Source organism: Curcuma longa, chromosome 1 (genome assembly GCF_044706935.1).
Source record: "Curcuma longa cultivar G26 ecotype Majalengka, Jawa Barat chromosome 1, ITB_CL_G26_1.1, whole genome shotgun sequence".
NCBI lineage: Eukaryota > Viridiplantae > Streptophyta > Magnoliopsida > Zingiberales > Zingiberaceae > Curcuma > Curcuma longa.
The window spans coordinates 5,922,496-5,949,146 of NC_133861.1; the positions used below are offsets into that span (position 1 = coordinate 5,922,496).

Below are 26,651 nucleotides of genomic sequence, written 5' to 3' on the forward strand. Positions count from 1 at the left end.
AAAATTAAAGATTATTATATAACTCCAATCCTTTCGATTGGCTTCTTTTCCTTTCTCGAGCCGTAACCCTCTCCCGCAGCTACCTGCTCGCAGTCGCCAGTCGCCACCCCCACCACCCGCCGCCACTGCCAGCTTCCACCACCTTCCGCCACGCTTGCACCCCTCCCGTAGCGCCCGCCCTTAGCCACACCTCGCTGCCCCTCCCGCAGCACCCACCCGCCGCCCACCACCCACCCTTAGTCGCCCTACCGTCACCTTTAGTCGGCTCGGCAGAACAGCAAATTCAGCCCAAGAACCTCTCTAGTCCCTTGGAATATCTACAAGTTTGGCCATGCCTCAGCATTTGACCATGCCTCACAGTATGCAGCACTTGACCATGCCTTTCAATCGGATCAGGCTAAGCTGCCCGTCCAAATTTGTAGATATTCCAAGCTGCAACTAGGGAGGTTCTTGCGCTGAGTTTGCTGTTGAGGGGCACACCGTCACCGTCCCCCGTAATCCTCTTCTCCTCCTACCCCAGGGTAGGAGGAGGGGCGCTAGGGTTTCTTATTCCTGCCTTCAATTTCCTGCGCCTAGAGAAGAAGAGAGAGCTAGAGCGGTGGAGGGCTGAGCGTCTGATAAGGCGTGCCTCTCCACGAGGTGGCGGTGACAAGAGCGCAGGGGATTTTGTGGAAACGCCGAGGGCCGTGGCTCCCCTCCGAATTCTGAGCCAGCGGAGAGGAAATCGAGGACTGGCTGCATCGGGCAGTTAGGTCAGTCGAGCTAGCCCTTTGTGGCTATCCGAGTTCTCTCAGTTTTTCTGGCAGCCTATGCAAACGTATCATAGTTAAAGTTTCTTCTAAGTAAATCAAATACTTCTGCAGGCATTATTGCTCCTTTCCTTCTCCTAGACAATGGTGTTTCAAAGAGTCAAGCAGAGTGCCTCCCTCCCGACCTCTCCACAACCTGATATTTCCCATGAGAAGAGACGAGCTGCCTCTGACCAAGTGAATTGGTTGCAGCCATCACCACAGAAGACAAAAGTACCTTCTCCAACACATAGGTAAAATCCAAATTTTCATTCACGGCTCTAGTTTTGGCTTAGATTTTTTTTTTCCAGTTGGTAAATTTAAGTGTTCTAGGATTTGAGGTTACCATGTTCTATGTAGAAGGCCATTTGTTTTAGGAAGATGGGGCTATGGAATCTCCTCTTGAAAATTATTTACTGGAAATTGATGGAAGCTGCTAAACCTAGCTGCAAGCCTGGATAAGTATCCCTTTTAGTGTTCAAGCCATACATCTATAGTGGGACGCTGGGATTTACTGTTCATGAATGAGCATTCATCTTAGAATTCTACTTGTTTATGCCCTTGAAAGATAAAACCGTTTTTTATTTTTAAAAAAATAATATTACTGTTAGAATTTTGTAAAGGTTCTTGTCAATAACTATTTCCAAATTTACATTGTACAATAAGATTGCATGTTTTTCTTCACTGAATTAGGTGCTTTACTAACAAAATTTTTTTATGGGTCTCTTGTTTTAGATTGAAGGATAATTGAAAGCATGTGGAGTTTATCTTTATGTTTCAGTAGAAAAATGTATTGTGTTTCATGGACTGAATAACATATGGAATTTATGAAAAGGTTTTTGGAATTGCTGCAACCTAAGTTTTAAAAATTCATTTTATTTAGATGCTTGAATCAAAAGTCTTATGCTCCTTGTAAAAACTGCACAGCATTTCTCACCGTTCTTCTGCCTTAGATCAGTATCAAGGATACCCAAGTAAAAAAGGCTTTCTGTTACTAAAAGGATTTCCCAGACAGAGTAACCAAGTTTATTGAAACAATAAATTGCTGTCTAAATTGGTTGGAGTAAAGATTTGTCTATTTGGTGTCATGAATGTGTAATAAAATAAAAACATATCTTAAGTGAATTCATGGACAATGCTGGAAAATGATAATGATACTAGTTAGTTAAGCTTAATAAGATGCATTGACCAATCAATGGTCAACTTGGTTCTATACTTATATGTAGGTTAATATTTAGGCAGTAGTTCTCTTTTGTTGATATTTACTGTTTTTCAGTAGTTCTTGATGCGGGTAGTCAAGGCAGGTGACGTGGTTCTCCTCCGAGTTGTCTCAGGGTCAAAACTGAGGCTAGGGTGTCACTCACGTCCTTTGCCTCATAATGGCTCGCAGCAGTCGCCCCACGCGGCATTCGAGCGCCTCGTCTCCCGGACGTCTCGGCAAACAACCCCTCTCGTCAATAAGGACTCTCGTCTCGCCTCCCTGATGTCTCGGCAGATAACCCCTCTCGACAAAGGAGGACTCTCGTCTCGCCTCCCTGACGTCCCGGCGGACAACCCCTCGCGGCAAAAGGGAGCTCTCGGCTGGTCCTCTAGCGTCTGGATTGGCCGTTCCCCTCAGGCGTTTCCCTCAAGTCTCTCTCGTTTCTATATACGAACCCGGCCACTCCACCGCTGTCAGACTAGATTATAGCCTTAACCATGCCCCTCTGACACTGGTCGTAGGCGTCGCCGTTGATAGAGGAAGGCGCCAAGCAGCGGCGTGAGCAAGGCTTCCTCTGGCGTCAGTCCTTGCTACGCCATCGCATTAAAAGTGTATCCAGTCGTTATACGTGGCTCCTTCCTCTAACCTCGTGGCATGCACGCACTACCATAAGGAAGATATGTGGAATCAGACTCGAGCTGCCCCTACGTGTCTCCCCTACGTATGCAGCTAGAAATAGAGGAGACAGAACGGGGTCCTTCCAGAGATGGTGTATGGGCCCGAGGCGTACAACAGTCGGCTTCACGTACGGAACCCCAAGGTTGGTTATAAAAGGAGTAACTCACTACCATGCAAGAGGTCCGTTTTCAAGAACTCTTTGACTACTTTCCTTGTTCTCTCTCTCATTTTTCTCTAAACCCTAACTTGAGCGTCAGAGTGACTTGTCGGGGCTCCCCGACGCTAGTCTAACCTCTTCTGTGAGTGCGTTTTAGGAACCCCTTGACGTTCGCTCACTTAGAAGACCTCCCACTTGACCTGGACACAGGCTCGCCTGCATCGGACGGTTCGTTGACTGGTGGCTTGACCATCCACGACATTTAGCCGGAACATTTTTGGCGCTGTCTGTGGGAAATCTGGGCTAAGCCTCGTGATGGTTAACACCAGAAGAACCGCTGATAATCGCGATTCTGTAGACGAAAGGAACCCAGGCGAAATGGTGTCTTTGACGCCTGCGCAACTTGACCACCTGGTGGATCAAATAATGCAAAGGGTCGTGCAACGATAATAACTGTTACAGCCGCCGACCGAAGAAATGCTTCACCCCTTGGCCAGCGGTCCGCTAGCAAGCCAGGCCCGAGGCCTGGCCCAACCCTGCCTCCGGAGGTGGCCTCCCTCTGTCGGGAAGCGCCCCCACCCAGAGAAGATTCTCATGAGTCTCATGCCGGGGAAGCTCCCCCGCACGACCGAAAAGGTAAGACCCCAGTCCTCCCGGAGGAAGAGAAGGAAGACAACTCCTTCTCCAAAGAGATCTTGGAGCAAGAACTACCCTCTCATTTTCGGCAACCGCAGATCGGAGACTACAGTGGTACGGCGGACCCGGATGACCACCTGTGCCGTTTTGAACACGTGACCTTGTTGCACCGGTACGCCGACGGAGTAAAGTGTAGGGCTTTCTTGAACACCCTGTCGGGCTCCGCTCAGAGATGGTTCAAACGCCTCCCCAATTCCTCCATTCACACCTTCAAAGACTTCAAGGCGGCCTTCTTGCATTAGTTTGCCAGCAGCCGAAAGTATCAGCAGACTCCGCTCGACCTATTTACATTGAAGCAAAAGCCCAAGGAAACCTTAAGGGAGTACCTCCAGTGATTCGATAGAGTCGTGTTGGACGTGCCTTCCACCCCCTCTGACATCTTGATTAGCGCGGTCACCCAAGGACTAACTGAGGGTGATTTTTTCAGGTCCTTGGTGAAAAAGCCGCCAAGCAGTTATCCCCAACTGCTAGATCGAGCGAACAAATACATCCACTTGGAGGAGACCCAGTTAGTGTTGGGATGTATACTATAAAGTCTTACTTTTTGTATAAACATCCATTTTGCAAAAATATTGAAATGAGAATTGACCTTGATCAGAATATTTGCATTTTTTGTGTAATGCAGTTGTCCACTTAATTTATATTGTAGATAACATGGTGTGTGGTGTCACACACAGAAGATTATATTATCGGTTCTTTATAAATTATAAACAGTAGCTCTCAACCAAAATGGATAGGGATAAACCATTGAAGTGGTTGTAGTGCAATTGGTATTAGTCTATCTTGACTATTAAATTACACTAGTACACTTTGTGTGTATTGAGCAAGACCGCTTGAGGTCGTTCGATTTATACTGACTATATAATTGAATTAGATATCTGTTATTATGGATGTGCATGCTCTTAATCTTGATATAATAACAAACACATATACTTAGTATATATTTCTTTGATTCATCAAAGGGTGAGATTTGACTCGTTAAATCAAAAGGCACAATGAGTTGGGAGATAGTATTATGTATATGGTGTGTTGTTGATTATAAAAGGAAACTGTGTCCTATAATCTAGGCTAATGATGTTCCCTTGAGGAGCTCATAAGGATTATCATGTAAACCCTGCAGGTGGATTTAGTTCTGCATGATAATAAGGTTGAGTGGTACTAATCTCGGAATCAGAAATTAATTAATTGAGTTGTCAGCAATTCGATTAATTAACGGACATACGATATCTTAAACACAAAGAGATTAATGTACTCATAGTAAGAAGGAGCTCATATTATAATATGAGATTGGTGCGGTAGTTCAATAATAACCCTTTAGTGGTATGGGTTATTATTGATGGACTTGAGTTGGGTGTTCAGGGGAACACAGGAAGCCCAAACCCATCAGGAGACCAAAACCAATTCCTCCTCTAGGTCCCTGCTGTAGCCTCTGGATAAAGCCTCGAATCCACCTGGAAGAATTCTGTAAGGAATTTCGGAAAGGAAATTCTGTTAAGAATTTTTTGAAATTCTGTTAAGAATTTTTCCAGAGAAAAATTCTGTTAAAAATTTCTGTTAAGAAATTTTGTTAAGAATTTCCGTTATAAAATTCCGTCTCTTCTTGAATAAAATTTTATTAATTAATTTTGTTAAAAATTGACTGAATTTAATTAGGGAATCTCATTAAGAAATTAATGAGATTTAATTAAAAGATTTTATCAAGATAAGAACAAAATTAAGAGAAATGAAATTTATTAAAAAGTTGACAAATCTTATCCAGAGATTCTATTAGATTTATTCAAATTAAATCTTATTAAATATTTGTTAGACTTTTTCTTAAATTTCTATGTTGGCTTAGCTATAAAAGGAAAGGCTTGCAAGAGGGAAATAACAACAATTAACTAAGCCCCTCCCCTTGCTCCTTTAAGGTCGGCGCCCCCTTTCTTCCTCCCTCCCCTTAGTTAGGGCCGGCGCCCCCTTTCTTCCTCCCTCCCCTTAGTTAAGAAGCCTCCTCCCTTGATTCACCTAAGCATCTTCCTTGTCTCCTTGTGCTAGGGCCGGCGGACAAGAAGAAGAAGAAGGAAGAAGAAGAACAAGGAAAGGAAGAGAAGACTTCTTCCTTGCTTGCCATCGGATAGAAGAGATTTTGGTGGAGTAATCTTAAAGGATCGTTGCCCACACAACGTTCAAGAAGAGGAGAGGAATACAACAGAAGATCAAGAGGTCTTCATGTGAATATCTCCTATAAGAAGAAAGGTATAATTTAATCTCCACTGCGTAAATTGTTTCTTTCTATAATATGGATCCTAAATACCAAATACAAGAGCTCAATGATCTTAATGCATCGATCAAGCTCTTAGTTGATCGAATATGAGGGTTACTTGATAAGATTCCGTTTCCGGAAAAATTTTTGTCCGGCAAGAATTCAACGAATCGGAATTTCACGTTCCCATCAGTTGGCTCGCAAGGCCGACGGGGGCCTCGCTCCTCGTCCAGAAAAGAGATCAGCTTCTCCCTCGCCGAGACGGGAGGTCCCTCCGAAACTGCTCAATTTCAAGAATGGGCGCGTCGTCCAAGCGGTGGACTCCACCCCCTCTTCGCTACAGAACCAAGTCCCACAGGAGAGCCTACTGTCCGTTTCTGTACGTATCACTAGTCCCATACGCACGGAACTGATGAGTGCTGGCAGCTCGCCCAGAAGGTGAACCGCCTCGTTAAAGAAAAACAACAGGTTCGCGGAGCACCTTTTCCAGCCCCCTAGCGCCTCCCGACCCCTGATAGGAGACGGGAGAACTTTCCCCCGCATCGCTATCCATTTTCGGCTGACGCCGTCCCTCGCCGAGAGAGGGAACAACCCCGACGTCCCTCACCACCTCGAAGGAGTCCCCGCCGAGAGGCTCCTCGAGACGAGGCAAACAGGCGAGACCGGCGGCACCGCGAGCCACGGGAGGAGCGTCAACCTGCTCCACGCGGCGCACCAGACAACACCGCCTACCGCGGGGATATCAACATGATCTCCGGAGGGTCCACCGACGGAGACTCCCATCGTGCGCGCAAGGCCCATAGCCGGAGCCTGGAAACTTACGACATCGAGGCAGGTAAAAACGATCTCCTAATCCATTTTGGCCCGCAGGATCTAGCAGGAGTCTCTACGCCCCACGACGATGCCCTGGTCATTCGAGCCACCATCGCCAACTACAACGTAGCCCGCGTCTTCGTCGACACCGGCAGATCAGCTAATGTTCTCTACAAAGAAGCCTTCGACCAGATGCAGATCGATAGACAGGAGCTGCACCCTAAGTCCACTGCCCTCTTTGGGTTCTCCGGGCATGAGGTACAACCCTTAGGCCAGGCCAGCCTACCGCTGTCTCTAGGAGAAGAGCCTCTGCGACGCACCGGAGTATCGTCTTCGCGGTGGTAGACGCTCCCTCCGCTTATAACGTCATTCTGGGGAGACCGGCCTTGAGCGCCTTCCAAGCTGTCGTGTCAACCTTCTACTAAAAGATTAAGTTCCCTGTGGCGGATCAGGTGAGAATGGTCAATGGAGACCAAGGACCAAGGTGCGGCGCGCCGCTGCTATGTAGACATGGTGCAAGCTGGTCGAAAAAAGGCAAGAGTTACGTGAGGGGAAGTCCAGGCTCTTCATGAAACACCCCCCTCCTCCGCCTGCCCAAAGGAGGTGTCGATTGTGCCGGGAATGCCAGAGCGTGTTACGCAGATAGCTTCAGACCTACCGCCTAAGCTCAAGGAGGCCCTGGCCGAGTGTCTCGTTCGCAACAGCGATGTGTTTGCCTGGTCGCCCCATGAGGTTGGGGTATCCCCTGCCCTCATGGAACACCGCCTCAACGCCCTTCCTGGTTCCCGGCCAGTACGGCAGAAGAAACGGAGTTTCTGACCAGCACAAGACCTAGTAATAAGGGGGGAAATCAATAAGCTCAGGGATGCTGGACACATCAGGGAGGTGCATTTCCCATCTTGGCTCTCCAATGTGGTTCTTATCCCCAAGCCAGGCAACAAATGGAGAGTCTGTATTGACTTTCGTGACCTCAACAAGGTCTGCCTAAAAGATTGTTATCCCCTCCCGCGGATCGACCAGTTGGTCGACTCGACAACGGGCTGCGAGCTTATATGTATGTTGGATGCGTACCAGGGGTACCACCAGATCCCCCTGGCTGTAGATGACCAGGAGAAAGTTTTATTACCTCTGATGGTATTTTTGCTACACCGTGATGTCTTTTGGTCTGAAAAACGCTAGTGCCACCTACCAGCGTCTCATGGATAGTCTTTCGGCAGCAAATCGGGCGCAATGTCGAAGTCTATGTGGATGATATTCTAATCAAGTCCGCTAGAACTGAGACACTACTCGACATCGAAGAGACCTTCGCTACCCTGAGGAAACACGGGCTTAGGCTCAACCCCGGTAAGTGTGTCTTTGGGGTAAAGAGCGAACGATTCTTGGGATACGTCGTCACCGAGAGAGGGATAGAAGTCAACCCAGAAAAGATCCAAGCTTTACAAAACATGGCCTCCCCCCGTAATGTGAAAGAGGTTCAGAAATTGGTAGGCAGAATTACCGCCCTCTCAAGATTCATCTCTCACTCGGCGGAGAAAAGCCTCCCTTTCTTCAAGGTACTGCGTAAAGCGTCCTGCTTCTCATGGGACGCCCGATGTGAGGAGGCCTTCACCGCCCTCAAAGCCTACCTCACCGCTCTCCCCATCCTGTCCAAGCCAGTGGGGCAGGAGCCATTGTGGGTCTACCTGTCTGCCTCCGAAGGCGCGCTCGGGTCTGTGCTGATTCGGCAGGAAGGTAAGATCCAACAACCCATCTATTTCTCGAGTCACCTACTCAAGGATGTAGAACGCGGTACACTACCCTGGAGAAGTTGGCCCTGTCACTGATACTCACCGTCCGCAAGCTCAGGCCTTACTTCCTGTTCCATCCCATCACCGTGCTTACCAACAGCTCCTTGGGCAAGGCTATGACGAACCCTGAAGCTTCAGGTCGTATGATCAAGTGGACAACAGAGCTCAGCGAATACGACATCCAATACCAGCCCAGAACTGCCATCAAGGCCCGAGCCTTAGTAGATTTCCTTACGGAAGTGCCAAGACCCGAGAATCAGGAAGCGTGGAAGATCTATGTCGATGGGTCGGCCATTAAGAGTGGTAGCGGAGTGGGAGTGCTCTTACAGTCCCCGTAGGGTGACTCACTATAGTTGGCCGTCAAGCTGTAGTTCTGTGTCTCTAACAATGAAGCTGAATACGAAGTCTTGTTAGTCGGACTATAGGCTGCCAAGCACGTCGGGGCACACAGAGTCGTCATCCACTCAGACTCGCAGCTCGCCTCGCGTCAGATGGAAGGTGCCTTCGAGATCCACAACTAGCGCTTACAGCGGTATGCGGTGGCCTTCAACCAATTAAAAGCTGATTTCCAAGAGGTCACCATTGTGAAAGTTCCAAGGTCGGACAATCACAAGGCAGATGAGTTAGCTAAGCTGGCTAGCGCGGTACAGACTTGGACTATCGGAGAACCCGCCTTGCGAGAGCAATTGGTGGCTCACATAGATCACGCCTCACCGCCAGCCCAGGCAATCGATTGGAGAGTCCCGTTTACCTCTTTCCTCCACACAAGGGTCGTGCCCGAAAAGGTTGGGCCTCCACGCATATTTAAGCAGAGAGCTTCTCGGTTCACTCTTGTCGAAGACATCCTCTACAAGAGGGCTTTCTCTCGCCCCCTCCTGAAATGCCTAGATAGTGACGATGTCGATTATGTGTTGAGAGAAATCCATCAAGGGTGCTGTGGAAACCACGTTGGGAGAAGAGCGCTGGCACGGAAGGTCCTGTTAGCTGGTTGCTTCTGGCCTACTCTGCAAGCCGACGCTGCCCAACTTGTTCGTACCTGCCCGAATTGCCAGAGACATCAACCTATCTTACACCAGCCCGCTGAATACTTGAGGACCTTTGCCGCGTCTTGCCCCTTTGATCAATGGGGCATGGACATAGTGGGGCCTTTCCCTACAGGCCGGGGTCAGAAGTTCCTACTGGTTGCTGTCGACTATTTCTCCAAGTGTGTAGAAGCAGAAGCCTTGGCCAAGATTACAGAAGATGCTGTTTTAAAGTTCCTATGGCGTAATATAGTCTGCAGATATGGCCTGCCCCGGAAAATTGTCTCCGACAATGGGAGGCAATTTCAAGGTCGCAAGCTACAGGAATAGTGCCAAGATTTCAGCGTGCTCCACACCTTCACCTCCGTATATTACCCGCAGAGCAACGGACAAACTGAAATAGTGAATAGGGAGCTGGTCAGAGGACTGAAGGTTCGGCTCGATCGCACAGGAGGTGGTTGGGTGGAAGAGTTACACAATGTCTTATGGGCATATCGTACCACCCCCCGCAAGGGCACGGGGATGACCCCTTTTCATCTAGTCTACGGTGGGGAGGCGGTGTTCCCCGTGGAGATAGGTGTACCGTCCCTCAGGGTTCAAGCTTTATGGAGATGGCGGGGATAAGGCGGACCGGCGCTCCCTGGAGTTGGACCTCATCAGTGAGGCCAGAGAAGTTGCTAACATGAGACTTCAAGCATGCCGACAGCGCATGAGCACAGGTTATAACAAAAAGGTTTTCCCTCGATTTTTCTAGGTAGGAGATATCGTCTGGAAAAAGCTCAATCCTATGGGAGACGTTGGCAAGTTGGAACCCCGCTGGGAAGGGCCCTATCGAATTACCAAGAGAATGGAAGGCGGACCATACTACCTAGCAGATCAACATGGAGTCGAGCTCAAGCGCCCGTGGAACGCTCTGCACCTCCGACCTTATCACAGCTAGTCCTCTTTTCACTTATTTTTCTTTACAAATGACACGCTAATGTTGGCATCTGTGTTGTTCTAACATGCAAGGACCACCCCTCAGAGGCCTTCTCTTTTTCAAAAAAAAAGCTTCAACAGTCCTCTCGGCCCCACTCGCTGACGGCTCGGCCGTGACGAAGGTCACCCTCTCGGCCCCACTCGTCGATGGTTTGGATGTAAGGCCTCAACAACCCTCTCGGCCCCACTCGCCGACGGCTCGGCCGTGACGAAAGCCACCCTCTCGGCCCCACTCGCCGCTAGTTTGTGCTTAAGGCCTCAACAGCCCTTTCGGCCCCACAGCCCTTTCGGCCCCACTCGCCGACGGCTCGGCCGTGACAAAAGCCACCCTCTTGGCCCCACTCGCCGCTAGTTTGTGCTTAAGGCCTCAAAAGCCCTCTCTGCCCCACTCGCCGACGGCTCGGCCGTGACGAAGGTCACCTTCTCGGCCCCACTCGCCGATGGTTTGGACGTCAGACCTCAACAACCCTCTTGGCCCCACTCGTCGACGGCTCGGCCATGACGAAAGCCACCCTCTCGGCCCCACTCGCCGCTAGTTTATGCTTAAGGCCTCAACAGTCCTCTCGGCCCCAGTCGCCGATGGCTCGGTCGTGACAAAAGCCACCCTCTCGGTCCCATTCGCCGCTAGTTTGTGCTTAAGGCCTCAACAGCTCTCAAGGCCCCACTCGCCAATAGCTCGGCCGTGACGAAGGTCACCTTCTCGGCTCCACTCGCCGATGGTTTGGACGTAAGGCCTCAACAGCCCTCTCGGCCCCACTCGCCGACGGCTCGGCCATGACGAAAGTCACCCTCTCGGCCCCACTCGCCGCTAGTTTATGCTTAAGGCCTCAACAGCCCTCTCGGCCCCAGTCGCCAACCGCTCGGCCGTGACAAAAGCTACCCTCTCGGCCCCACTCGCCGCTAGTTTGTGCTTAAGGCCTCAACAGCCTTCTCGGTCCTACTCGCCGACGGCTCGGCCGTGACGAAGGTCACCTTCTCGGCCCCACTCACCGATGGTTTGGACGTCAGGCCTCAACAACCCTCTCGGTCCCACTCACCAACGTCTCGACCATGACGAAAGCCACCCTCTCGGCCCTACTCACCGCTAGAGGCCTCAACAGCCCTCTCGACCCCATTCGCCGACGGCTCAGCCGTGACAAAAGCCACCCTCTCAGCCCCACTCACCGCTAGTTTGTGCTTAGGCCTCAACAGTCCTCTCGGCCCCATTCCCCGACGGCTCGGCCATGACGAAAGCCGCCCTCTCGGCCCAACTCGCTGCTAGTTTGTGCTTAGGGCCTCAACAGTCCTCTCAGCACCACTCGTCAAACAGCTCAGCCGTACCAAGGGCGGTTTCCGCATCGATGGTTGGTGCTCGCTCCAAAATCCTAACGTTCCCTCTGCACCAAGGACTAGCTGCCCCTGTCAACGAACTCCCAAGGTCTCTCCTATATAACAAAACTAGGTGTTCGGCGATGATCCCTCGTGAATCCCTCTCGTGCCGCAGTATAAAGAGACATACAAAACCTCTAGATCTCTCATGCTTAGGGGTGATGCAATGTCGCTCCTTCTATCGCTTCGCACCCAGGGGCGATGAGCACTTCCCTTAGGACACGTTCAAAACCACGCATAAGTGAAGACATCAAAATAGCACTTTATTCGATAACACAGGATTTTTATGGAAACACAATGAAGAAAATATATATCTGATCCTAATCGCTGCCATATCCGGCGGGATCATACGGGATCTGCAGGGGAGACCGGCGGACGGGCGAGATGTAGCCGGGAGCTTTCCTGGCTAACTCCCGTTCTAAGGCCTCCACCCGCTCCTTAGCTTACCCCCGCTCCCCGTCGATCAACAGCGCGCGAGCCTTGACTTCCTTGAGCTCTCGCTCGAGCTGGAGGCGATGTCCGACCGCCTCGACCAGCGTCTGATCAAGCCTCCGGTTCTCTAGTCTGATCGCGACTAACTTTTCTCGGAGTTCTCCGACACATTCCCGCATAGTGGTTAGCTCCTCGTTGAGCTGTGTCAACCTAAAGCAGTACATGGCCGCCCGATGTACCCACCTAGTCGTCTCATATATGCTCTCCATTTTCTCCGCCCGGAAGCGCCTCAGCTCCCTCTCCATGGCGGCAGGGTCCATGGCTACCGTATGAAAGGATCAGAAGTGGGGGAGAAGGATTTCTTTTGACGAATGAAGAAGCACCCAAAGTCCTGTTAATATAGAGTAGGGAGGAAGGAAGACGTACTGGCATGGCACGCCTCGCCGCCATCAGTCGGGCTTATTAATGACCGATGGAACGAGCGACGGGATGTGAGGCAGTTTACTTTACGCTATCTCCCGTTGCCAGCAGCTGATGTCGCCTCAGGACCGTCGGATGCAGCGCCATACCCCATACCCCAGACATGCTAGGCGCACGCTCCCAGGAGCACATCATTTCTTTCCTTTCCCCATGCAGATCTGTGAACACGCATCGGTAGCGGATAAGGCTTTTACCTCAAACGGCCCAATTGACGCAGATACAGGCTTAAAGATGGAGCCGAGCCCATCAGGCTCGATCTACACTAAGGTAGGAAGCCCAACTGCAGTCCAAGATGGTAGACCCATTGTGCGGTCTCAATAAGGCCCGGAGAAACATTCTCCAGCAAGAAGACGATCGAGTAGAAGGGAAAAGCCCTCTCATAACAACATCATGGCGATACCCAAAATAAGCGGAAACAAACAAACCACTGAAGAGCAAAAGTCCGCCGTAGACCCAGACGAGGTAAAATCCATAGTACATAACAATCAAAATTCAAAACATCAGACAGGAGGGGCGGCGAGAGAGTGTTTGCCCCTCTAATCAGCCCTTTCCGAAGGAGGCAGATCCTCCCACACCCGCCGAGGATCCATAACTGAGAGGTTGGCCTCCAGAGGTAGCAGCTTCATCTCGACACACTGCTTTAGAGCCCCTTCGAAACCGCGTTGAAGCATGGAGCTGCTCCGAGCCGCCAACATATCGAAGAACTTAGGGGACTTCAAGAAGGTCGCCTTGTGTTCCTCGAAGCGCCTCCCTTCCTCATCTTTGAAGGCTTGTAGCTCCTGCAGGGTCCTCTCTGTCTCGGCGTGAGCTTTCTCCTTGGTGGTTGCCAGAGCGCCTTTGGTAGCACGCAACTCTCCAGTCAAGCGGATTTCCTCTTCCCGTGCTGCATCCCTCGCCGCTTGAGCTGCTCGGAGGTCGTCCGCCGCCCGAAACTCTTTTCTATCACCACTTGCACCTAGGACAGCAGGGTAGCATTAGAAGCATTGAGGACCGAAATCTCCTCTGCTTGGCGGCGGCACTGGGTCCTCAGCGTCTCTAGGTCTCCAACCAAAGTGAGGTGCTGCTGTTGAGCAACCTGCAAAGCCGCTTCGGCAGCCTCCGCCCGCCTCTGTAACTCCTCCGCCGACGTCGCCAAGGGCCGAAGCGTCTCCAACTCCCTCGCAAGGCCCTGCGCTTTTTGGTCATACGTCGCGGCCTGCTGCATCCCTTTGCCCGCCTCCACCTGCGCCTCCTGCGTCAACGCTTGCAGCCTCTCCAACGCTAAGGAGGAAGCCTCTCGTTCCAGCTCCGCCACTCGGGCGCTCAGCTCCCTTCGCTCCTACAAGACGGGGAGGACGAACTTAAGCATGCCCTTGGCAGCAATCTCGCTCTTACGAATGAACCAAAGGAGGTCATCGTTTATCTTCGCGAAGCTCATTTGAGGCACCTCTTCCCGTTCGTAAGCACAGAGTTGTTCTTCGTAAGGCCACTCGGACTTGCACTCCTCGTGACCGGAGGATGGCCGTGAGGATCCCTCGCCGAGGTTTATCTGACGCGAAGACTCAGGAGTATGGGGAGCTTGCTCTCTCACTGGTGGTTGTGAGTGGCTCCTGTCGGGAACCCCCGGTCTCTCGAGCAACAAGAGGGCGGGCGGTCCTCCCCGATGGGACGTCGTCACGTCTACGATCGCGGGGCCTTCTCTTGGAGCCCCCGACATCCTTTCTTCGGCCGGTAGCCTCTTGAGGATCTCGCTGCGACGGTCCGGCCTCAGTCCTGGTCGCCGCCGATGGTGGTGCGGAAAGGACGTTCGCGACGGTGGCGGAGCCCCCCGTCGCCAAGTCCTCATCATCACACCTTCTCTTGTGGGAGTCGCTGGCCTCGGGGACCTCACGAATCACAATTTCCCTTTCCTCTAATCCCTCCGGGGTCCCCGCCAGAGGTGCGCTCCCAGACGCTGCGGAGGGTTGGAGAAGATTCCCTGCATGGGATAGTCGCCACTGCAGTCGCTGGCGCATCGCTTCATGATACATGGTCGCCGAAGAGGGAGAAGAAGCCAAATGTTTGGAGCAACAGTTTCTCCTGATAGATGGTGAATGGAAGGCGATGCGACACCCTGAGCCGGCTAATATACCCCATCAGGTCACAGGCATCGGCCATTAGATGAGAGCCCCTCTCTCAATCTCACCGTTCAATGCACACAACTTTAATCATACGACACAATTAAAACCCATGACGCGAAAAGGCAACTGTTGGCGTTTCCACGTCTGACGGGCCTCCATCAGAAGTAGTGGTTAAACCCAAACCCACAAGCCCATCTGGCAGGCCCATTCGGTCGGCGTGGTACCAGCTATGATTCCTCGTTACCCAGCCACGATAGGGACGTACCAAAATGGAAATAAGGTATGATCAAAATAACAAGTCCGTACACCAAAAACGTGAGGAGGAAGGAAGAGGAGTGAAGACTAGAGAAGTTTCAAAATATCGGCGACGAGAAGGAGTGCTGATCGACGTGAACGAGCCCCTTTCAATCGGCCCGCTCCGAGGGCGGCAGATCTTCCCACACTTGCAGCGGGTTCAGTACGCTAAGGTCAGCTTGAGGGGAAAGTAGGCCCACTTCTACACATTGGCGGAGCGCGCCCTCAAAGCCACTCCTCAACACACCGCTACTACAAGTAGCGTGTATGTCAAAGAACTCTGGCGAGCGGAGAAAGGCGGCTCGACGTTCTTCCTCGTGCCTCTGTTCATTTTCCTTGAACACTCGTAGCTCTTCGCGAGCCGCATCCCTCTCGGCGCAGACATCCTTCAGCGCGTCTGCCATCTGCTGCTCCTTAGCCGAATGGAAATCTGCCCGGGCTGGCAAATCGGCGTTGGTATTAGCCAAGACCTCTTCTTCGAGGCAAGACCAACGTTGATGATTCTCTAAAATGGCTAAATCCATTTTCTGCTGACAGAACCCTTGTTGGAGCTCTGAGAGAGCTGCTTCAGACATCTGGAATAGATCCTCCGCATACTCCGCCCGGTATCGCAACTCGTCGCATTGGGCATTGGCCGCTCAGGCCTCTGCCTACGCATCCTCTGCACGTTGCTGCTAGTCTGGAACTTTCATTGTGCGGACTCTCATTTCTGTCAATCCTTGCCACAAGGCCTGGGCCTCGCTTTCTAGTTTGGCCATCGCTTTGATTGAGGATCTTGCAGGCTCCCGCTCCACATTATCAGGGACAAGTGGAAGCGCAGAAACACCTATTGCTAGAGGGACCAGCTCTATGCCACCGGGAAGTAGATCTCCTGATACGTCAGGCCCTGGTCCCACAAACCCCCTGGAGGCTCGCGGCCGCATAATCTCTTCAGACATAGCGAGAAGGAGGCGGTCATAGAACGGAGGGTAAGGAAGAGGAAGAGGTAGCGAGGATCGTGTCCGGTCCCGCCAGTTAAACCTACGCCAGGGGGCATCAGACCGTGGGATTAGGAGGCAGCGACATAGACGGCCAGATTTGAGGTGGATCATCAGCGGAGAATCGTGATGATGATATAGGGGAAAGCGACATATGACACCCACGCCTAATCAGTTAGAGCTTGCCACCCGTCCCTCCATCAAGCCACCATGGTTCCCGCGGCGAACTGCTCGGCGCCTATCTCTGCCAGTCCCCATGGGCCTCTATCACCAGGGCCCATCCCAAACAATGACAAGCCAGTTCACACTACGCGGAGCCCAAAATTAGATTAAAACACCAAAAGCGTTCGTAGCACACACTTGTATACAGAGAATAGGCAAAGACTCCACGCAAAGACGAGATCGGTAATGGAAAGAAAGTGAGGGCGAGGGCAACGTTAGGGATTGTCAGCCCTCACGGAGGCCGGCAGCTCTTCGAAGACACGCAATGGATTAAGGTGGCTGACGTCCGCCTCGGGGGGGGGGGGGGGGGAGTAATCCCGTCTCCACGCATTGCCATAGAGCCCCCTCGAATCCGTAATGCATCATCTGGCTGCTCCTATCCGCCAGGGCTTCGAAAAACTCAAGAGATTGGAAGAAGGCCGCTCGCCGCTCAGCTTGGTCATGTTCGACCGCTATCTCCTGATCCCGCAGCCGCTGCTTTGCAGCCTCTACTTCGATCTGGGCCACCACCAGCTCAGAGGACAATCGGGCGGCTATTTCTTTAGCTTATTGTGCAGCTTGCGATGCGGACGTTAGTGGGGCTCGCTCAGTCGTGTGAGCTAGCAGCGCATCCCGCTCCGCTAGAGCACGCCCCAGCTGCTCCTTCACACTCATCAATTCTTCGTTGCTTGTCGCCTGCTCCTCTTGGCTTTGTCGTAGGTCCTGTTCCAGTTGCCGCAAGCGGTTCGCGCTCGAAGTGGCTTGTTCGCGCCACTTCGCGACCTCCGCGATAGCTTCCATCAATTTCCCCTTCGTCTGCTGGAGTTCTCGTGGAGTTTCTTCCATCAAGGCCCTTAGCTGCCGACGACACTGAGCGCGATCCCGAAGGAAGGCTGGCAAGTGCCGATGGACCAGCCGAAGTTCGAAAGCTCTGACGGGCTGAGCGCAACGCGTTGTCAAGGATCTCATAGATGCCTATCTGGCAAAGAGTATTTTGCTCGTAATCTTGTAACATGGCAGAAAAGGAGGAAGTGTTTCCTTCTTCATCCCTTGTTTCGGCGACGTTGGCGACCGGGGGCGAGGGGATCGCCTTCTCACCCTTCCAGCGGAAGATTCCGGGGCAGTGTCAACTCCTTGGGACGAAGGAATCACCGCCCCCGTCAGTGGCACCCCTCTCTCCGTTTCTTCGACCGGTAGCGAGGGAGAAGGCTCTAGGACAGGAGTAGGAAGAGACGCAGCACCAGCCGGTGCTGGCCCTTCTCCAATTTCCTTATTGAGCGGCAAGGCCGCCGGTTCGACATGGGCAGGAGAAGATAATGGTGCCCCCACGACTGCTCCGAATGTCCAGGAAGGGGTCCGCGGTATCTCCTCCACGTCACCCCCTGTGGCAAATAACGGTTCCGCGTCCTGGCTTGTTTCTTCCTCGTCCGCAAAATGAACGCGCTTCTGTCGCTGTCGAGGAACGTCCGCAACTGTCTCGGTCTGCGTCGAGGAAACCCCTTCCGGCGCAGGCTTTGACAACCCCTCGCCAGCAGATACCGAAGCCGAGGTTTCACGAGGCCTTTTCTTTGAAGGACCCGGTTTGAGAGGGGACTGCGGGGTTTTTCGAGGCTTGTGTGACAATTTCGATTCAGGCACGCTGACAGAAGCTATCGCTTTCCCCCGTGCCTTCGTCTGGATCGCATCAGGAGCGGATGCCGGTGACACACTGGTGGATTCTAGCAGCGGGTCCCTCGGCAGCAACAAGTTAGCCACCACGGCCAATTCCCATTTCAGTTGGCCATTAACGGAGGCTCGACGAAGAGCTTCTTGCAGGGGCGAGCTCTGGGGTTTAGCTATCGGACTCAACCCTACCCGGTGCAATAACGCCTCATCCTCCGATAGCAAGCTTGCGTTAAATTTCAGCCCCGACAATACGTCCAGCGTGTATTAGTGCGCCGCCTCATTCCTGTAATCCTTCAGTTCCGGAGACGCCGGGAGATTATCCAACCAAGGATTGGGCCAGACATATGGCTCGGGAGGCTTCACGAAGAAGAACCTGCTCTGCCAAGCCCTGATTTTCGAAGGGCATTCCCCCAAGAAGTTGCATTTAGGCCTAGCAGCAAAGAAGAAAACGCCCAGTTTGCTCTGTCGTAAATAAAACAAGCGATGAAGAGTGACCGACTCAAGAGGTATCTGATATAGTCGGAAAAGGATAACGACGCTACTGATTAAGCGGAAGGAGTTGGGAGCTAGCTGAGAAAGAGAGATCTGAAAATATTGTGACAACTCCTGAAAATAGGGCGGAAGAGGAAACCGCAACCCGCCTTGTAATTGGCTTTCGAAGAAGTTGACAAAGCCAGTGGGCGGGTCATTCGGCCGCTCCGTCAGCAGCGGGGCTCGCAACTCGTGATCTAGAGGAACGCTATACTCCTCTCTGAAGCGCTCCAGTGTTGCCAAGGTTATGGATGATTGCTCTCGATCAAATCACCGATCAGTGGCCACCGCCTTAGCCATTGCTAGGGTTGTAGGAAGTAGAGAGAAGAAGAAGCGCGGAGGCGGAGCGAGGTTAGGGATTGAAGGTAGATAGGACCTACATACACCACGCAGAGCCGTTGTTCAAATTTAAGCAAGCGGAGGGCTGTCGGATCGCGACAATTGGAAGATGAAGCGACAGAAGATTGACAGGTGGCTCTCTCGCTCCCTCCCGCTGCCCAAGGCACCGGAAGACACCATCACCATCGGATCCCCGGAAATCCCCCGGGCCGTTGGATCTACAGGCGGGCCACGTCACCACAAGTGGTCTAGTCAGTCGGACTGCGCTTCCTTCGACTAGACTTGAGGGGGAGGCTTATGATGTGGGGAGTCAAGGCAGGTGAGGTGGTTCTCCTCCGAGTCGTCTCAAGGTCAAAACTAAGGTTAGGGTGTCACTCACGTCCTTTGCCTCATAATGGCTCGCGGCAGTCGCCCCACGCGGCATTTGAGCGCCTCGTCTCCTTGACGTCTCGGCAAACAACCCCTCTCGTCAATAAGGACTCTCGTCTCGCCTCCCTGACGTCTCGGCAGACAACCCCTCTCGGCAAAGGAGGACTCTCGTCTCGCCTCCCTGACGTCCCGGCGGACAACCCCTCGCGGCAAAAGGGTGCTCTCGGCTGGTCCTCTAGCGCCTGGATTGGTCGTTCCCCTCAGGCGTTTCCCTCAAGTCTTTCTCGTTTCTATATACGAACCCGGCCACTCCACCTCTGTCAGACTAGACTATAGCCTTAACCATGCCCCTCTGACACTAGTCGTAGGCGTCGCCGCCGATAGAGACAGGCGCCAATCAGCGGCGTGAGCAAGGCTTCCTCTGGCGTCAGTCCTTGCTACGCCATCGCATTAAAAGCGCATCCAGTCGTTATACGTGGCTCCTTCCTTTAACCTCGTGGCCTGCACGCCCTACCATAAGGAAGATATGGGGAATCAGACTCGAGCTGCCTCTACGCGTCTCCCCTACATATGCAGCTAGAAATAGAGGAGACAGAACGGGGTCCTTCCAGAGATGGTGTATGGGCCCGAGGTGTACATTAGTCAGCTTCACGTACGGAACCCCAAGGTTGGTTATAAAAGGAGTAACTCACTACCATGCAAGATGTCCGTTTTCAAGAACTCTCTGACTACTTTCCTTGTTCTCTCTCTCATTTTTCTCCAAACCCTAACTTGAGCGTCAGAGTGGCTTGCCGGGCCTCCCGGCGCCAGTCTAACCTCTTCTGTGAGTGTGTTTCAGGAACCCCTTGACGTTCGCTCGCTTGGAAGACCCCCCACTTGACCTGGACACAGGCTCGCCTGCATCGGATGGTTCGTTGACTGGTGGCTTAACCATCCACGGCATTTAGCCGGAATAGTTCTAACTGTTTGTTTCATTTGATTTTTTGGACTCGTTCATGGATGCTTTGAATGCATTTCACACCTAACATATCCACTCCTGGACTTTGCAGTCCCAGAAATTCTCCTGTTTATTACACTGATTCAATGCCACACGGGAGGTCAAAAATTGTTGATTACTCTGATGTGTATGATAATGGAAACGATGGTTCAACAAGGCATACTCATTCTAAAGTGCTCGAAAGGAGCAGGTCTCCCAATCAGCCATCCACTTCTGATTTAGGCTCATCTTCTGCCAAACCTGACTCTAGGAGGTATCTCTAGCGTTCTATTTGACTTTTATGCTTTATCTGGCAGAGTTGCATGCCCACTTGTGGTGCAATTCATTTCTATATTCTGATTTAGTTTTCTGTGCAGAGAAGTTCAAGCAAAGACAAGACAATTGACCTGGTTCAGAGTCGAGCCAAGAGAACCAACAGAAAACCTGCTGGTTTCAGAGGACCAGACTACAGAAAATTTCTCAATGCCTCAAAGAAGGTTTAAACTTGTTGATGATTCTTACCTGTATGATAATGGAGAGGATGTTTCAGCCAACCATCCTCAGTCAAGATCATACAAAAGGGATAGGTTTCCCAATCAGCCTTCTGCTTCAGTTTTAAGTTCATCTTCTCACCAACATGACTCTGATAGGTGTCAATATAGATCTTTTTTTTTCTTTTTGGATTTATGGGCTAGAGATGCATGTGTGATTGTGCAAATTCATTTACTTTTTCTGATTTTAGCCTTCATGTGCAGAGAAATTCAAGCAAAGGCAAGACGGTTGGCCCGCTTCGGAGTGGAACTAAGCCAACCTACAGAAAATCAGGTGAAATCAAAGGATGAAAGTTCAGAAAGTAAACTTCACCATACTTCTTTGGACATGGACACTCATAAACTTTTTGAGCAAACAGGATCATCAAGCAGAGGAGATAATGTACTTCAGTCTGAAGGATTAGAATCATCTGCAGCAGTGGTGGGACTGTGCCCCGATATGTGTCCAGGTCTATGAACTGCTAACTTGAAACTTTATGCATGTCTCCTGGGAGTTTTAGAAGTTTTGGCAAATATTAAAATGCTCTTCCTGCCATATGAAGGCTAAAAAATATTTAAAATGCAAAAAAAAAAAAAATGTTCAGCTTCATGAAGTGATTTAAATGTCTCAGAATCCGAGAGGGCGGAACGGGAGAGGAAAGGGGATCTTGATAGCTACGAAAGACTTGATGGAGAGAGAAACCAAACTAGCAAGTATCTTGCTGTAAAGAAGGTGGTTGACTGAGTCATTGTTGTCTTAGCTTGATAGAATGGACTTTGAAATGATCTTTCATTTCAAATGACAAGACAATTTTTTTACTTTGTTTCCTGCAGTACACCAGGACAGCAGAGCGTGATGCCAACCTAATTAGGCCTATGCCAGTCCTGCAGTAAAACAATTGATTATCTACTAAGTTTGTTGAATCAGCCGTATGATGAGGATTTTTTGAATATTTACAATTTTTTGTGGGATCGGATGCGAGCAATAAGGATGGATCTCAGGATGCAGCATATTTTCAATGACCAGGCAATATTCATGCTTGAGCATATGGTACAGTACTTTCTGAGATGTTAATCCTTTACCCTTAAGCAATTCACTTCACATGATCAAGTTACTCTCTTTCGCACCAGATTAGACTCCATATTATTGCTATGCATGAGCTGTGTGAATACAGTAAAGGAGAGGGTTTTTCCCAGGGGTTTGATGCGCATCTAAACATTGAGCAGATGAATAAGACATCTGTTGAGTTATTTCATATGTATGATGATCATAGAAAGAAAGGAATTAGTGTGTCAACTGAAAAGGAGTTTCGTGGTTATTATGCACTCCTCAAAGTAGATAAGCATCCAGGATACAAAGTAAGTCATATCGCTATCTGCTTTTTATTTTTTATATGGAGATGTTATTTTTATCATACATCATACATGTATATATACACAGGTGGATCCTATGGAACTGATGCAGTTGTAAGTGTTATGCTCCTCATGCTAAGATGACTCCTGAAATTAGACGTTCTTCAGAAATTTTGTTTGCCCGAAATGTAGCAAGGTACTTTTACCCAGAATTTTTACTGGCTTATATTGGTTTTTTTTAATAGCAATTATAACAAAGAAGCTTTCCTTTCCAGAGCTTGTAAAATGGGTAATTATATTAACTTCTTTCATCTTGCACGAAAAGCAACTTACCTACAGGCATGCTTGATGCATGCTCACTTTACTAAGGTGTGTCTTCTGTCTTCTTTTTGCTTCTTTCATATACATTCTTAGAAAGTGTTGCATGCTCGTCACATTAACATACTTCTAGTTTTCGAGCTTCCAATAAATAACTTGATGCCAGAAATTGGGAATATAAATGAACCCATTAAATTCTCATATTAATATGGTTGAAGTTTAGTCAAATGGTGAAAATCATTGACTAAAAGTTAATTTGCCATTTGCCCCCTTTTTTCCTGCATAATCCTTGCATATATGGGTTGTGATTCTTCGCACATCTCCTGTGTTGATTGTTATTTTTCTATCCTACGCTGTGAAAATGGAGGAGAGATGATGACTAAAAATCGTTATCAGTGATTGCTCCCTTGATGTGGTAGGTTGCATGTAACATCTATATCTGATCAATCTAGTGTGTGTAAATTAAAGATCAAGTCAAAAGATTTGCCACTTTGATTTTTTTGTGGTCGACATCTATATTGAAAACCTGAGTGCTAGAACTCAAAACAAAAGCAAACATTTCTTGTACAAATTCAATCTAGTGCAATTAGTGAAAGAAGCCTGCTGTGTTTTGTGACTGACATTTTATTTTTATTTTTCAAAGATCTCTACTGAGAGGAATTCCCTGCCCATGTGGCTGATGTTATTAGAATGATTAGACTGTTTGAGTTACTCTCCATATACACATTGTTATGGTTTGATGAGAGCTTAAATAGAGTTCTTTTTTCCAGATAAGAAAAAAGGCACTTGCTTCTCTACACAGTAGTCTTCCAAATAACCAAGGAATCCCTGTTGCAGATGTTGTAAGATGGCTGGGCTTGGAGGTATGTGAAAATTTGTTTGTTTTGGTCAAGTAACTTTCCTTTTTTGCTTGTCCAAATGCTGTTATTTAATTGGTCTCTGATTCTTAGGGAGAGGATGCGGAAAATCTTTTAAAACATCATGGATTTGAATTAAAGGAATTCGAGGAAACCTATATGGTGAAGGGAGGACCTTTTCTTAACAGTGAAGAGGATTTCCCTACAAAACGTTCACAGTTTGTGCTTCTCAAGAAATCAGAGAGGGTTGTTCATGATATTTGTTCTAGTCCCATTATCTTCCCTGTGGCTGAGAAAAGACAAACTATATCTATGGAGTTGGAGATGTTTGAGCAAAGAGGTGATGCATCTGAAGTAGATACTTTGAAGAATAGAAGCAAAGACACAATTCATGACCAAGATGCTTTTACTGCTCTTGGGGCCATTACTGACCCAAGAAAGTCCCTTGATGTGCAAATTAATGATGAAAAAATGGTTGAAGCAGAATCAAGTACATTCTCACACAATCATAGTGTAAGTGGTTCACTTCAATCTGTAGTTGTTGATTGGATACCATATGCAGCTGTTCCTATGCTTAGCAAGGAGGCTGTCGATCGCCAGGAGACAGTTCCTATGACTCAAACCGTGGTCTCTCCGGTCAAAATGTTTGCCAATGGTTCCCAGGCTTTCCATCAAGGAGATCCACTCCTGAATTATAAACGTTTACCCATTCCAGATGTGACTTCTGTCAGGAACATAGTACCTATAAGTTCTATAGTCAACAAGGTCACCTCTAGTTCACAATTTCATCCAATTATAAATAGAGAACCAGAAAAAAAGGATGAATTGCTAATGCCTTACCAGACGAATCAAGCTGCAAACGAGAAGCTGAGACTTATTTTGAGGTTCTTCATTTGCTCTTTTTACAGCATTATGAATTCTGAAATTTCACTATTGAGAACTTACATTACTGCTCATTGTCCTTTTCTGGTTGCCTCCTCCTTTGGATGATAATCAGGAAATGGAAGCAACAAGCAAGGAAAAGGAGAGAAATTCGAGTGAAGCTTAAGTTGATCTTGAGGTTCCTTTACTTCTCTTACCACACTATTAGGAACTCGCATAAGTTTCTTAATTTCATATTGTTTTTTCTCCTGCTTTGGTTAATAATCAGAAAATGGAAGCAGCAAGCAACTAAAAGGAGAGAAACACGTGAGCAAAAAGTTATGCTAGCAAATTCTGCATTTAATTCCCTATTTCTGGGTCCACCTCTTCAACAATCTAAAACTGTGAGTAATTCTGACTTTAATCTCTGAATTTGGCAAGCTTTTTGATGATTGGTTTAATTGTTAAATTTGTTAGATTAATCAGCTTCCAAGTCTTGCCGGCAGTGGGCTTAACATTGATTTTGCTGCAAAAGAGAGAGATGGGAAACAAGATACATCATGGTCAACTATTAATGTTTCAGAATTGGTTGCACCAATATTAAGTTCAAGAAATCCCAATGCTAGATGTCTTTGCTGGAAGCTTATTGTACTTGTCCAGCCATTACACATGATGGGGCAATCTAACGGTGCCTCTTCAAGATGGTTACTCTCAAAAGTTAGGGGTTCTACTAACCAAAATAGCGAACCAGTGGTTTCTGTGCCACATTTATCAATATGGAGGAGTTGGTTTAACAACCAATTTAATTCTTGCAACAACTGCTGCTTAACTGTAGTTCGCGAGGCCAATTGTGATGATTATAATATACTTGCTAAAGATTATATTGTTGATGGGGCTACTTCAATCATTTTCCATGTATCAGAGAGTATTCCATGGGAAATGCAAAGAGTGTGGCTTCATAATGCTATAGCATGCATACCATCTGGATCCAACATACCCCTTTTGATAGTAAGCGGTGATGTGTATGACCAAGGAATCTCTGACCCTTCAGTCACAATAATGCAGAAGCTTGGCCTTCAGGATGCTGATATGACAAGGGTTTCATTATTTTCAGTTATATTTATATGCTATAGCCTCCCCAAAGAGAAACAGACTGGTTTTTTCCAGGATGATAAACTGAGAGAGGGTCTCCTGTGGTTAGCTAAGAATTCACCCAAGCAACCTACTGTTAATCTAATAAATACACGAGAAGTTGTCCTGCAATATTTGTTATCTTATGCAGAGATGCTAGGAAATGCTAATGCCTCTAACTTTGGTCCAAACCATTTTATCTCAGTTTTCAATGCAGCATTGGACAAATTGGTAGAGGAAATTGCAAGAGCTGCTTCCTTGAATAGGCATAATTGGCCATGTCCTGAGGTTGATCTCCTTGAGAATCTGAGCTACGAACGATGTTTTGTAAATACCTTCTTACCAAGCATTGGCTGGAGTTCACCTGTACGAATTCAAGGACTCACCAGTGCTATAAATGCTTGTAAGTTACCAGAATTTTTCAATGGCATTTCCTGGCTGAAGCAAAGTTCTCATACGAGCCTAGAGATCCATCGCCAAAAATTGGCTCTTGAAGAATGTCTGGAAAGCTACATGAACAAAACATGTCACATGTTGAGCCCTGAAGTAGCTGCTAGAGAGGCTGGAATAATGGTTCAGACTAGTGCTGATATTGAGCTTTGTGGCTCTTGTTACTATGTCATTCCGAGGTGGCCTATAATATTCAGGAGGATCCAGAATTGGCAATTAATGAGTCTGAAAGACATGGCTTGCTCAGTGGTGGCATATTTGTTGGTGCAGAATGAAGACAACCTTTCTGCCGTTGAGTATCCTCATGGCATCACTGCCAATCTGTCTTCAAGTTCAGGTGTTTCAGGAGTCCATCCAATGCATCTTTTAACATCAAAACCTTCTTTCAATGAGATAGTCGAGATTAGCTGCAATATTCCACTTCCAGAACGACCTATTCCACCTGCCAAGCCTTCAACTTCATCTTTAATGGCTAATGAGCCCACAGCTTCTATTTTGGCTCCTACAGGGCATCAAGATGATGATGCTGAAAAGACTAACAAAGTAGTAGGGGTTCACAAATATAGATTACCAGTTGCAATTCCTCTTCCTAAGTTGGATGAGCATTTAGCCAAGTTGTTGCAAAAATGTTCAGCAGTGCAAGACAAGATAGAGAAAAAGCTTTCAGTTTATTTTTGAATCGTAGAGTGTTGTTTTTCTTTTCCTCCTTACAATTGACATTGTCAAAATCATAGCTTTAGATTTTTGAATAGATGGATAGACAATTGAATAGCTTTAGATTTTTAAGTTATCTTCAGAAAACTAGCAACTCTAGTGCACTGATGAGCTAGCTCATCAACATCCCTCCTTTCTCAAACAAACAAACAAATAAAAAACCTAAGTAATTCCAAGTTCCTAAGTTGATTCCTTTAAACGATATCATCATCTTCTCACTTCCTCCACAGGTCGTATCTTCGTTCAGATTCCGAGTTCCTGAGTTCCAACAGAGAGATGCAGAGGGAGACTAAGAGTGGCAACACTGCAGAGCGGATGAAGACAAGTAGACAGCACAGCAGCCG

The 26,651-nt window shown here is 48.8% G+C and overlaps 1 protein-coding gene across 1 annotated transcript; it reads left to right on the top strand.

Moving 5' to 3' along the window:
• The first annotated feature begins 485 nt into the window (after nucleotides 1-485).
• On the top strand, nucleotides 486-26,354 carry LOC141812989 (SAC3 family protein B-like). Its single transcript, XM_074700916.1, is given in 17 exon segments — nucleotides 486-752; nucleotides 864-1,042; nucleotides 20,167-20,367; nucleotides 20,471-20,743; nucleotides 20,849-21,093; nucleotides 21,256-21,356; nucleotides 21,458-21,514; nucleotides 21,516-21,674; nucleotides 21,755-21,982; nucleotides 22,065-22,088; nucleotides 22,090-22,172; nucleotides 22,252-22,345; nucleotides 23,065-23,157; nucleotides 23,245-24,035; nucleotides 24,149-24,211; nucleotides 24,302-24,416; nucleotides 24,499-26,354. Coding segments are annotated over 16 exon segments (4,449 nt in total). The 5' UTR covers nucleotides 486-752; nucleotides 864-893; the 3' UTR covers nucleotides 26,272-26,354.
• Nucleotides 26,355-26,651: the final 297 nt, after the last annotated feature.